The 13,753-nt window shown below is 40.8% G+C and overlaps 1 protein-coding gene across 1 annotated transcript in view; it reads left to right on the forward strand.

Moving 5' to 3' along the window:
• The window catches only part of LOC124613505 (proton-coupled amino acid transporter-like protein CG1139), a 79,705-nt gene that overhangs the window by 13,483 nt on the left and 52,469 nt on the right, over positions 1 to 13,753 (forward strand). The window contains exon 2 of the mRNA XM_047142214.1: positions 6,589 to 6,861. Coding sequence (XP_046998170.1) covers positions 6,589 to 6,861 — 273 coding nt within the window. The remainder of the gene's footprint in view (positions 1 to 6,588; positions 6,862 to 13,753) is intronic.

Below are 13,753 nucleotides of genomic sequence, written 5' to 3' on the forward strand. Positions count from 1 at the left end.
GCTTCCAATGTGCGTTCACCTCGATGTCGCCAAACACGGATGCTACCATCATGATGCTGTAAACAGAATCTGGATTCATCCGAAAAAATGACGTTTTGCCATTCGTGCACACAGGTTCGTCTTTGAGTACACCATCGCAGGCCCTCCTGTCTGTGATGCAGCGTCAAGGGTAACCGCAGCCATGGTCTCCGAGCTGTTAGTTCATGCTGCTGCAAACGTCGTCGAACTGTTCGTGCAGATGGTTGTTCTCTTGCAAACGTCCCCATCTGTTGACTCAGGGATCGAGACGTGGCTGCACGATCCGTTACAGTCATGCGGATAAGATGCCTGTCATCTCGACTGCTAGTGATACGAGGCCTTCGGGATCCAGCACGGCGTTCCGTATTACCCTCCTGAACCCACCGATTCATTATTCTTCTAACAGTCATTGGCTCTCGACCAAGGCGAGCAGCAATGTCGCGATACGATAAACCGCAATCGCGATAGGCTACAATCCGACGTTTATCAAAGTCGGAAACGTGATGGTACGCATTTCTCCTCCTTACACGAGGCATCACAACAACGTTCCACCAGGCAACGCCGGTCAACTGCTGTTTGTGTATGAGAAATCGGTTGGAAACTTGCTTCATGCCAGCAAGTTGTAGGTGTCGCCACCGGCGCCAACCTTGTGTGAAAGCTCTGAAAAGCTAATCATTTGCATATCACTGTATCTTCTTCCTGTCGGTTAAATTTCGCGTCTGTAGCACGTCATCTTCGTGGTGTAGCAATTTTAATGGCCAGTAGTGTATAAGGTCTGTCAGTGCAAGTTATGCCTATTTTTGGGTATGTCACTTGATGTTGGACCGCAGTCAGAGGGGTTCTTTACATCCTCATTTTCTCAGGTCAGCACCGTGTGACGCCATTTGCTAAGCAGGTTAAGCGCTGAGGGGGGTGGGGGGAGAGGAATGGAAACTGCCGGGGAGAATTTCTTTTGCCAGGAATACCATACAAGATTTTATTCATAATAGTTTAACACACAGTTTAAAAAGAATTTTAGTCAGATGATCAACAGAGAACCTTTTTAAAATTACTGAAGAAAATTCAGAAACAGGAAAACAGAGTTCGAAGAAAGAAGAGCAATTTATATAGAATCACTTTTTGGTAATATTGCGCAGAAGGTGACATTCTATTTAGAGGATAATACACTTAGAGTTTTTTAGTTAAAGTGCATCCGTAATAACAAAACAATTTAACAAACATGCAAGCAGAAAAGAAAATACAAAGGCCGATCAGCTGAGGGCTCCTAATTAAATGGGAGGCACGGTTATTCAGTTATAATTGCGCAAGGAATACTTAAAAGTATGCGAGGTAATTTCTCTGAAATGCGAGATTACTCAAACTGTGCAGAAGCCAACTTACAGTGTTGAAATGAAAAGTGTGGTATTGCTGGCCGGGACGCCCCATCAGGGGAAGTTCGGCCGCCGAGTGCAAGTCTAATTTCAGTCGACGCCACACTGGGCGACTTGCGCGCCGGTGAGGAGGAAGAAATGATGATGAGGACAACACAACAGCCAGTCCACGAGCGGAGACAGTCTCCACACGGCCGGGAATCGAACCCGGGCCCACCGCATAGGAGGAAAGGACGTTACCACTCAGCTAAGCAGCGTTAAAAAAGGAACACGTTAACAAATGAAACAGAAATACCAAAGCTGGTGAAATGCTGTTTCAGAGAACTGAATGATATACGCCTTACATAAACAAGGTCAAATACTAAAATTAGTTTTTTTCAACTGCAAGGACGTTCAAAATCCAGTCGCCACAGTTTGCTACTGTTTATTGGCAACAATTCAAAATTTACGCTGAAGTACCTGACTCCTAACCAATCACCTTTGACATGTTTATCCGCTCTTTTAACATCAGATAAACTGCCGTTGAATGAGTGAGCAGCAAAACTCTCAAAACAATAGTAATTGCAGGCCAGACAACAGAGACCAGTACTACAACAGATGAAACACATAGTTAAATACAGGCTTAAAATATACTCTATAAAACTCTCTAGAATTAAGGTGGCAAACTCATGTACGCAAATACATCCAGTTAGTACATGGAAAATGTACTACCCCACTGCCTACACCTTTAGGTAATTAATCAATATCGGTAAGTAGGTGCCCAATAAAGACTGTAACCTATCATTTGTATTGCAATAATTTTTATTAACACTAAATTATGGCCCTACAGACTTCAAAAGGGTGGTGGAATACTGAAACTGTAATTTAATTAGATGTCCAGATGAGGTGCATGTGTAATGAAAAGAAAAATTACCGTAAGTCCTATTGTTTATTATAACTTCTCACACAAAACAAGTGCAGTAGGTGCACTGAAGTATAACACGAACCTGTTTAATAATATCATATTCAGAGACAAATTGTCACAAGAATATCGAACAGTTACAAGTAACTAAGGTTTGCGGAGATTCAAATTCAAATGACTCTAAGCACTATGGGACTTAGCAGCTAAGGTAATCAGTCCCCTAGATTTAGAACTACTTAAACCTAACCAACCTAAGGACATCACACACGTCCATGCCCGAGGCAGGATTCGAACCTGCGACCGTAGCAGCAGCGCGGTTCCGGACTCTTAATCCACCCTCACACATACAGCGGGCAAGCACTTAGAAGAAACTTGATCATCAAACGTTACGCCCCCCCCCCCCCCCCCCCCGTGGGGAAGTAACACTTCGTTTGGTAGGGGCTTTCTGATGGACTAGCTTCTTTCTGGTCTCAGTATGTGCCTCGTCAATAACGCTAATCGCACGCACTTCAGAGTCGCTCCTGGCACCTTTCTAGCTATCGATCTTATGTTCCCACAATCTCGTGACTTCGCTACATTATGTGCTCTACGACGATCTTTGCGACAGTTTCCTCTTCCTAGTAATCTTCCTTGTCATAGCCTGATGGAACTACCAGTGCTAAAATGGTTATAGTTCTGTCAGCAACTCAACACCAGTATGTTGACAAGCAGATCAGAAAAATGATTCCAGTTTATTCCACTTATGCTCTACCCGTATGTTTTTATCGCCGAGAAAAACGCTTCTATGAAATGCAGTGGAAATCGGTAGATTCAGTCCCGTAACATCGGAACACATTAATGCGTAAAACCAAATATCGTGGAGAATCTAGGCGCCTCCTCAATAAAGTTGATATTTGCGAACTTCCAGCACGCTGGAGTAGCTGTGGGTCAGCAACTTACGTTAATCAGTAGAACGAAAAACTAGTCCGAAGTTGCGAATTTTACTTTTCTTATTCATACGATGACTAGTTTCGGGCCGAGACACATTTTCGTATCATCGTAATATAGTCAGAAATGGTATTTCCGAAAATGTCAAAACTATGTCAAAAATATAGCTGTTCGTTGCATATTTTTCACATGGTTTTCACATCTTCGGAAATACCATCTTTGACTGTTACGATGATTTGAAAATGGGTCTCGGCCCAAAATTAGTCATCGAGTAAATAAGAAAAAGTAAAATTTGCAACTTTGGACTGGTTTTTCGTTGTACTAAAGTTGATATTCTTTGTTCAGAGATGCAACAATTGGCGATAAAAAATGAGCTCTCATCAAGTATAACTTGATATTAAAATCTGCGAAGGCACCTGCTTCTCAATCAAAAGGAAAATAAATTTTTTACATGTTTGGTATCGTAAATGATGTATTGCCTACCACCAATTATGTTGCTGTTCAGTGTCATAGTGATACGGACTCCAGAGAGAGTTTATTTCTTTCAACAATATGTTAAATATAGGTTTCTCAGGGAGATAATCTGCCATTCTGGGCACTACATGTGGTATATTTTTACAGTAAAGATACACATACAAGGTGAGAGAAAACCGGTTTTAGAAATAATGTTGCAGATGCTTGTCTGTTTCCTACATGATACACACAGTGTAGATACAACTAACACAAAATATTTGTGCACTACTAAATTTTCTGCTGTCGTTTATAGGAACAAAACCAAGAGAGATTGTAAAATTTGTAGCTTAGGTGGAGTCACGAACTAGTGAAGTTAGTTCCCTGTTTCAGGAAACGTTACAGTAAATGATACAAGCTTCATAACCAGGAATAATTAAATAATCCGTAATCACGTACAGACCGATGGGAACCTTTTGCCGGATTACAATATAAGATTGCGAACGACGCAGATAGTATGAAATTGCAGGCACGCTGAAATTTTGTGATCAGAGTTCTACATGCGATCACTGGATGAATACATCGATGGTTATGCGCTACAAAAATGGTCCCTTTATGATACAAGCCAGAGGTGTTTCCCACTAGACGTGCTGTGAACTGTGCTTACGACGGAGTCTGCAATTTCTCTCTCGGTGGTACGCGAATAGTAGCGAACTCCACGTCTGACGGAGATACCAAACCAATGCGCAATCAAATCGAAACCACATAGATTGCAGTCTGCAGCTGTTGTGTTACGGCAGGCACTTCACATTACCATGCGGCTGGGACAACCACAGGCAGGAAGTTTGTCTTCCACGACCACGATACTCACCCGAGCGACTTCCGTGTGCTTGGACCACTCACAGCAGCAATGCGTTGCAGAAAGTTCTGCTTTGAAGGAAGAAAAGGTAGGACATGTGGTGCACGAGTATACTACCAAATTGATTTTTTTTCTTCGTGACTCCAGGCAATCTGTAAATTCTGGATAACTTGCATTGAGCGTGGGGATGATTGTTCCGATCACTGATTCAACTTCTTGGCTCGTGTGTGCAATAATTGTTTTTTGGAATATTTACAGTTTTCATTTTACTGACTCATAAATTATATTGACAAGAAAGTAAATTATGTCTCCAAGTAACGCTAGCAATGGAAATATGCCGACATGGCTAGTTTCTTTGAATCTCGCAAAAAATTCAGTGATTGAAGGCATAAGACAAAAGTTGGAAAAAACTATTCTATTCCCAGAAAGTCGGTTAGCACATCGCATAGACTGCGCGATATTTGTAAGTGTACTAGATTAAATACGAGAGGCATTCAATAAATAATGCAACACTCTTTTTCCTCGGTCAGTTTCGGTTGAAAAAATGAGAAATTTTTTGGGAGACATTGTGGAATATTCTCGCTTCAGCCCTAATAGTTTCACGAAGTTCCTGCGTTCCAAGCAGGGAGCTGTCATTTCTTTTGGCGGAAAACCAGACCATTGTAGAAATTCACAGGCGCTTGCAGAATGTCTACGGAGACCTGACAGTGAACAAAAGTATGATGAGTCGTTGGGCGAGGCGTCTGTCAGCATCGCAACAAGGTTGCTCAAATCTGTCCGATCTCCCGCGTGCCGGCCGGCCGCACACAGCTGTGACTCCCGCAATGTTGGAATGTGATGACGATGATGATGGTGTTTGGTTTGTGGAGCGCCCAACTGCGCGGTTGTCGGGGCCTGTACAAAGTCCGAATTTTTACACACTCCAATTTGTACACAGTCCAATCTAGCCACTGTCACGGATGATGATGATGAAGAAGAAGAAGAAGAAGAAGAAATGATGACAACACAAACACGCAGTCCCTAGGCAGAGAAAATACCCAACTCGGCCGGAAATCGAAACCGGGACCCCATGATCCAGAGGCAGCGATGCCAGCCACTAGACCACGAGCTACGGACGTGTTGGAACGTGCGGACACGCTCATTTGAGGTGATCGACAGATCACAAAGAAACATCTCGGGTCCCGAAATGTGTGTACCCGATAGATTCTTCGCCGCCTAACAGAAGACCATGAAGAGCAACGAAGGACCATGTGCGCGGAAATACTTGCACTTTACGAGGCTGATGGTGACAATTTTTTGTCGAACATCGTCACGGTCCATTAAACATGGGTTCATTACTTCGAATTGGAAACGTTCAAAGCCACACCCTCACCGGTAATGTCATGGCGACGGCCTTCTGAGACCCTCAAGGGGTCATTCTGTTTTATGTCCTTCCTCATGGTGCAACGATCAACTCTGAAGTGCACTGTGCTACCCTCAGGAAACTAAAGAAACGAATCCAGCTCGTTCGTCGCCACAAAAAATGTAGATGAAGTTCTCCTCCATGACAACGCAAGGCCTCACACGAATCAGCATACCCGAGACGAGCTGAGAATACTTCGTTGAACTGTTTCCTCGTATCCACCGTACAGCTAGGATCACGTACCCTCCGACTTTCATCTGTTTGGTCCACTGAAGGATACACTCCGCAGGAAGCAGCGATGATGGGGAGGTTATTGTTGCAGCAAGACACTGGCTCCGATGTCGGCCAGTGGAGTGGCACCACGCAGGCATTTTGGCCCTCCCAGTAAGGTGGCGTAAGGCCGTCGCCTTGCTTAGAGATTATACTGAAAAGTGATTTTGTAGCCAAAAGAGTGAGGAATAATTTGATATACTGGAATCCTTAATAAAACCGACGTACTTTTAGAAAAAAAAAGTGTTGCATTACTCATAGAATGCCCCTCTCATAACGAATGAAAAATCGCCACAGAAGGGCGTGAAGCTGATCAGTCGTGTTATAGACCTCCGAATCTTTAACAACATTGTAATTATCTGGCCGAGCAAATATTTTGTTCTGTCGGCAGTAACGTGGAAGCGCTGGTCCATCTACTGAAAGGCAGTATAGGCACTGGCATCCTGGCGACACCAAACGCCTTCATGCACGCCGGGTACGTCGTGGGCGTGCTTGGAACCCTTCTCATCGGCGTGGTGTGCTCGCACTCCATGCAGATGCTGGTGCGCGCGCAGCACGAGCTCAGTCGGAGGCGTCGTGTACCCAGCCTCACCTACCAGCAAACGGCCATGGCTGCTTTGGAGGAAGGACCAAGCTGCCTGAAGCCTGTAGCGCCGTATGCTGGGTAAGATATGAGACCCCTCTATTGTGGAAGCAGTAACTGTTTCTTTAGAATCTTAGAAGTAGAATTATAGAACATTACTGTTCTCTGTATCATAATTTGCAGCTGACATCCACGATTAGTGACCGTACAGTGGCACACAATATTCTGCTCCAAAAGTTGAAATACTTGGGAATACTCAGCACACCCTTTTCTTAGTTTTACCTATGTAACAGAAATTAATGTACATCAGGTCCATGCCCACAGAGCGTTATTCAGTCTGATTTTGAAATAATGAGAGAGGATGCACCAACGATATCAGTTCCTTTGTTACTCACTATATACATGAATGACGTAAAAGTTACATATTCACAAAATCCAGATATAATGCTTTCCACAGATGATATAAATAGGTACAGGTGTATATATATTACGGTTTTCCTGGAAGGGCGACTAATGAAATATTTCTAAAGATCGACAAATTGTTCAAGTCCAAAGGATGATTGTTAAATTTTGATAACTCTGCGCATCGTTCTCACTTGTCAGTACCTACGGTTATATTCTATTCAAACAAAGCAATCAAGTAATAAATGTTTAGTTTTTTGGGATTACAAATAATCAAAATCAGATCAGGGAAACACTTGAGCTACATTTACATTACGCAAGAATAGAACTATAGATGATTAAAAGCGAATTAAATAGTTCATTTGTACATTTTCAGTCGCTAATGTTTTCTGGAACAATATTTCGGAGAAATTCTACTAACAGGCAACATTGTTAAAATACCAAGCGTTTTGTACGAATTACATCTGGTGTTAGTTCGAGAACGCGCTGCAGCGATGATTTAAAATAATATTTAGACAGCTGTTTCTTAATAAATATCTATACTACTATTTGAAGACAAGTCGTATTTCAACGTTGTTACCAAAAATGTCGAGAAGTTCTTGACGATTTACTTCAAATTTTAGACAATGCTCTAACAAATGTGAGGACGGACATAAGGCTACACAGTTTTTAATATATAGGTGTATGTATGGTGTATAAATGGGTAAGGTTGTTAGAAAAAAAAATCCCGAAAAGTTATTTCCCAATTTACGTCAAATTTTTACACGATACTCTGATGAACAGTCGAACGGTGCAGACTACATATTTTTTCATGTACCGTGTACGGTAAGACCCATGTAAAATATAATGGGGAAACGTAACCATAAATATCGGAAAATTCTTCTCCGATTTGCTTTAAATTTTTACACCGATATTCTCCCAGACATTCGGACGGACACCTGCTACATATTTTTTAAGCAACTCAGGGAAAGAAAATCCTGTGCCGTGCTCTGCTATTAAAATGAGTAGTTTTCTTTTCTTTCTCAGTCATACAAATTGTTTCTTCCATACATACCTGAGGATGTGCAGTATTTTTTAATATTTTGGATGAAGAATGGCGCCTTGTAAGGAGCCATAAAAACGTTCCAGTTCTTATCCTGTTAAAAAGCTGTGTAACATTGACTTCGACCATTTTCTTGAAAGAAAACCACTTGCTACGCTATGTTTGCCTCAGAGCTAATAGAACCCGCCGCCCCCCCCCCCCCCCTTCCCCACAATTGCCCACAGGTGTGGGTGCCTTGTTAACATGAGCCTAATGTCTTCCACAGTCCGCTGTTGATCATTTCTGACAGCAAAATCCACCACAGTAATAACAGAAGGAGTAGTGATTCGATGAGCCTGTCTTGGTCCACTGCTGTCTCTGCTGTCTTTCGATGTCGCCATCCTTCTCTAAATAATTCATTCCACACAAACACACGAACATGTGATACACTGTGTTCGCAACATACACCAGACATTTGGGCACGAATTTCACTTCCTGACACTTCATCCACAGTCAAAATCCACACTACACCTTGCTGTTCCTCTTCTCCGGCCTCCATAGTGGAGTCGAACACGCACACAACTCACTGACTTCATGTCGAACATGTGTAACAGGCAAATGGCACAGAGGTGAAGGTTCTCGCTGTTCCTGATTTTGAGTACAGGGTACTTGTGTACACACGCCTACCTGTGCTATCAACACCTGTGCCAAGCTTATTATACTGTATAGTCTGTTTTGTTTTCATCTGACTGTCCCTTATAGAACTGATGGAAAATCTAAAAGACAATTACACCGTTTCCTTATTTCATCACTCTGCAAACCAGATTTATGCTATTCATGGTCAGTTTACGGCCTAAATGCCACAAGCAGCCGCTTGGTATGCCTAGCTGCAAGGGGTGACAGAGGCATGTCTACTGTCAAATTTGTGCGCAGTGTGTATCATAATTAGTAGTGAAACAACCTATTTCCACCCACACCATATTGCTCATAATGCTCATGACGTAATCAAATCTTATATGAGTAGCCGAAAACAGTTTGTACTGCTTAAGACTGAAAGTGGTGTTCACAAATCCAAAATCACTAACATAAAATATGTAGTGGCCCAGGGCTCAGTACTGGGACCTCTTCTGTTTTTGGTTGATGTAAATGGCACAGGATATTGCACTCAGTTCCAAAAGTTCCAAAATAGTTCTGTACACGGATGGTACATCCATTGTGTGTAAGAAGGAATCATTTAAAGAACTAGAGACCCACGGTAATAACGTTACAAATGAAGTTGTTCAGTACTTCAATGAAAGCCACTTAAATGTAAACAGTAGTAAAACCTGTCTCACAGAATTTGTCAACAGCAGTTTTAATGATGGAATAAAACTATACATAGGCAATGAATTAATAAAAAAAGTTTAGTGTAAACTTCCTTGGTTTAACAATCTAAACAATCTAAAATGGGACTCACGTGTTGACATTCCTACATGTAAGTTATCTAAGAATACATTTGCAATTAGTATGATTAACAAGTTCTGCACAGACATTGTTGTTTTAAAGACTGTGTACCATGCTCTGTTTTCTTCGCACCTGAATTATGGAACAGAAATTTGGGGAGTAACAACCAAAGCTAATCTAAAAAATTTATTGCTACTGAAAAAACGGCTATAATAATCATCTGTGGAACAAAATATAATGAATCATGACGTGGCTTGTTTCCAAAAATTGGTGTGCAGACCATAGTAAACATGTACAGTCTAAAAGCCACATTGCTTGTTAAGACTGCAGCCTAATATTTGTTCTGAATTGTATCAGTTCAATACCATAAATAAAGAAAAAAATTTTGTCAGCAGCCAGTGCACAGCACACTATGAAAATGGTCTACAATATGCAGGTTTAAAGTTAGCCAATGCACTGCCCAGTAAATTTATGATCATACCCACAATCAAGCTTAAATTTCTCCTAAAGAAATTCCTGCTACAAAATCACTTTTGTTAATTAGAAGAATACCATACTTACATGTAGAATAAGAAGTGCTTAAAAAAGTATAAATACTGTCAAGCAAACCATTTTATTTGCAATTTAATCATTTTGTTAATCAGTGATGTATTTAGAATGTCTTATTGTGCTATGTATTAAGAATTGTAACCTGTTTTTATACATATGCAATGAATCATTCATTGTTGAATAAAGTATTATTGTTATTATTATTATTATAGATTTACTTTTAGAGGTTTTATCAGCAGCTCATGAATGGCATCTAATGTGTGGGGGAGAAAAGGAAAAGGGGTGGGTGGTGGAAAAATGTTCTTGAACCAACCCTTCTGATATGGAAATATGGCAGTTATTCAAACCATGAGGACGAGGTCCCATCCAATTAAGGCATTGAACACCAGAGTCCCTTCACTCCTGTAACAAGTTTGAAAATATACTGGCCCTTAGTGTTACTCACAAATGACTAAACATGATTCAGGGGTTCATCTTCTGTTGGGAACTCCTACCAGAGACCACTAAACTGAGCACTAAACAACAGCACTGAGCCTTACTATGTTCACCAGATTCAGCAAAGATCGAACAATAGTAAAGTAGGCAACATCCTAGATTGTGAAGGGGATGTCTTCTGAGTAAGTAAAACCACACTGATGTGACATGAAAGCATATTTTCATCAAGTTATGAGAGTGGGTGGCAGGTCGTTAATGTTTGGACACATCTTTCGGCTTTACTCACAAGTGCTGCTGTGACATGAAAGCATATTTTCATCAAGTTATGAGAGTGGGTGCCAGGTCGTTAATGTTTGGACACATCTTTCAGCTTTACTCACAAGTGCTGCTGTAAGAACTGTGGATGAGCAGTAGGTTTTTCTTCTGGGACAGCACTCTCCCCAATCAGCAATGTGCATCACACAATTAAGAAAAAGTTCACTGAGCAGTAAAAGCTCTATCGGTAGTCACACACTGGAGCCAGGAAGAAATATGCATAACTGAATTGTCCTTTCTTGACAAAAAGTATTTTTTTTTACATTGAATCACTTCTCCTTTGGCCACTGTTGATCTTCAAAGGACATGAATCCCAATTGATACAAAGTGCCTCATCATAGTCTCCAGTACCAACCAGGTTCGCACTCATGTTTGGTATTAGAAACGTGAGGTTATTCAGGTTCATGTTCTCTGAAGATGGCTAGTGCTGAAATGTGTAAGAAGTGATATCTGAGACTGTAAGCTCTTAGTATTTTATTCTCTAAGCTCAAAAGTGCATCTTCCCTCTCAGCCTCAAACATTCTGAACCAAGGAAATCACTCTCTCAGTGCAACTGAAGAAGCAGGTCTCTTCTGGCATTCCCATGTCAGAAGACACCAAGTACAGTATCCACTTCTCATATTAAAACTCTTGGCCAAATGGCAGCTAGTGGTAGAAAGAGCCATTGGCAGTAGGGTGCAAATCAGTGAGCTTATCTTTTCCTATGATAAAGATTCAAAAGATGTGACCACCTCCCTTGGCTCCTTTCAGGAGCCAGTCATACCAAGAACAGACAAAATACAAGATGAAATTTTCCTTGAGCCTTGTTGTGGAACTATTGCGGAAATGTGGATAGGTCCCATGCTTCGCACATTCTTACAGACCAGTTACTTTGACAAAATTGATTGAAAGGATGGGGAACCAATGACTGCTTTAGTGCATGTAATCCTGAGGGCTTATATTCACTATTGGCAAGAGTGGTGCACTTTGCATCCATAATTCATTTGCTTATCATCTACATTAAACTTTGTATTTTCTAATTTCAGAAATTCTACTGTGTCCTAGGAACCAAATTTCCTGTACACTTCGGGAATGGGGTTTCAAAACTGTCCACAGATTTTGATATGGAACTGCCAACTTGTACTTACTTTCATGTCTGGATTGGAGCAACTCCTGGTAATCAACAACTATAAGAAAGTAGAGTACCCCAAGAATTGATTCAATGGGATAAAGTTTTCACAACTGTGACTGACATTGGGTTGCAGGTGATCTCTATGGTGTCTGTCACTGTATGTTGATGGTTGTACCTAAAAGTACACAATAGCACTACGTCTGTGAGTAGTTCTGATCTCCGACTCCAGGCAGCTGTCTGGTCTCTGACACTTGGTTTTCAGTTCGCCCTCACGCAGTGTGATAGATTCAAGTAAGTAAAACCCCGTCTGACAAGAAGCTGGTACAGCTGCCATACAAGTGTCCTCTTAAGACCAATTGTATGGAAAATCTGAGCACTTTCCATTTCTCCAATGGCAAAACACTGAAAAACTGGTCGAGTGTTTATTTTTTGCATTTTTGGTCAAACATTTGAGTGAAATGAAAATAATGATTCCTTATAAACTGCACATTGAAATTTTGTACAAATTTTCATTGTCAAATGAAGAGTGGAAAATAGACAAATGGAATATTAAATTCATCACTGTGAGGTCTAATTTTGAAAAAAAAAAAAAAGTTGAATCTTCCTGGCAGATTAAAATTGTGCCACACTGGGACTCAAATCTCAGGCCTTCGATGGGCAGTGCCCTACCGTCTGAGCAACCCAAGCATGACTCAAAACCTGCCCTCACAGTTTTGTTTCTGCCAGTGCCACATCTGCTACCTTCCAAACTTTACAAAAATTTTCCTGTGTTTCTTGTGGGGCTAGCACTCCTGAAAGAAAAGATATAAGTTCGGAAGACAGGAGATTAGTTACTTGGGGGGGGGGGGGGGGAGTAGAGAGTAGAGCAGTGAAGGTAGTTCACATGTTGTGCCTGGATAGCTCCATTAATAGAAACACTTACCTATGAAAGACACAAGTCCAAGGTTCAAGTCCCAGTTGGGCACACATTTTTAATCTACTCAGCTCTACCAAGAAGTTTCAAATTGCCATGCATTCTGGTGCAAAATGAAAATTCTTTCTGAAAAAGGTTTAACTGCTTGAAAGTAGCCAGGGTAATTAAGAAAAATCCAGCAGTCTAATATTCCCTAGTGCTCTTTAAAATACCAATTTGAGCACTGAGCTTTAAATTTTTAATTAACACCTTTGCTTTTTCTTGATTTATGCACTCTTATTAATAATTAAATACCAATCAATTTTAAATGCACTATATTTCATGCTTTCTAAACAAAACCAGAAAAATAAAGAAAAAAAGCTATAAAATGTTTTGTGAAATGACTTGTCTAAATGTAAGAAATGAAACACATAAGAGAAACATTTGACACACTTTCGAATGATGTTCAGAATCATGTACAGTAAATAATGTGCCAATTGAAAAATTACTGTTCAGTGTTTAACTTAGAATCAAAGTGTCTATACATGTAGGATGGGATATCTGTCTGATGTATTATGTAGACTGTGCAACCTGCTGTTCTGTGACCTTTGCACATTTCTATTATCCATGTGTGATGGTGTAAAAAAAGTTCCAAAAATTTTTCACTCTAAAAATTTTTTCAATAGAGAATACTGCATATTTCAGGGAAGAAAAAGAGTGGACACAAATAGTGAAGTTTCCCTTACGAGTACTGTCAATAGAATTTTTCTTGCTTATTTACTTTTCCCAGTTAAAACAAGAAATA

This window comes from Schistocerca americana, chromosome 4 (assembly GCF_021461395.2).
Source record: "Schistocerca americana isolate TAMUIC-IGC-003095 chromosome 4, iqSchAmer2.1, whole genome shotgun sequence".
Lineage (NCBI taxonomy): Eukaryota > Metazoa > Arthropoda > Insecta > Orthoptera > Acrididae > Schistocerca > Schistocerca americana.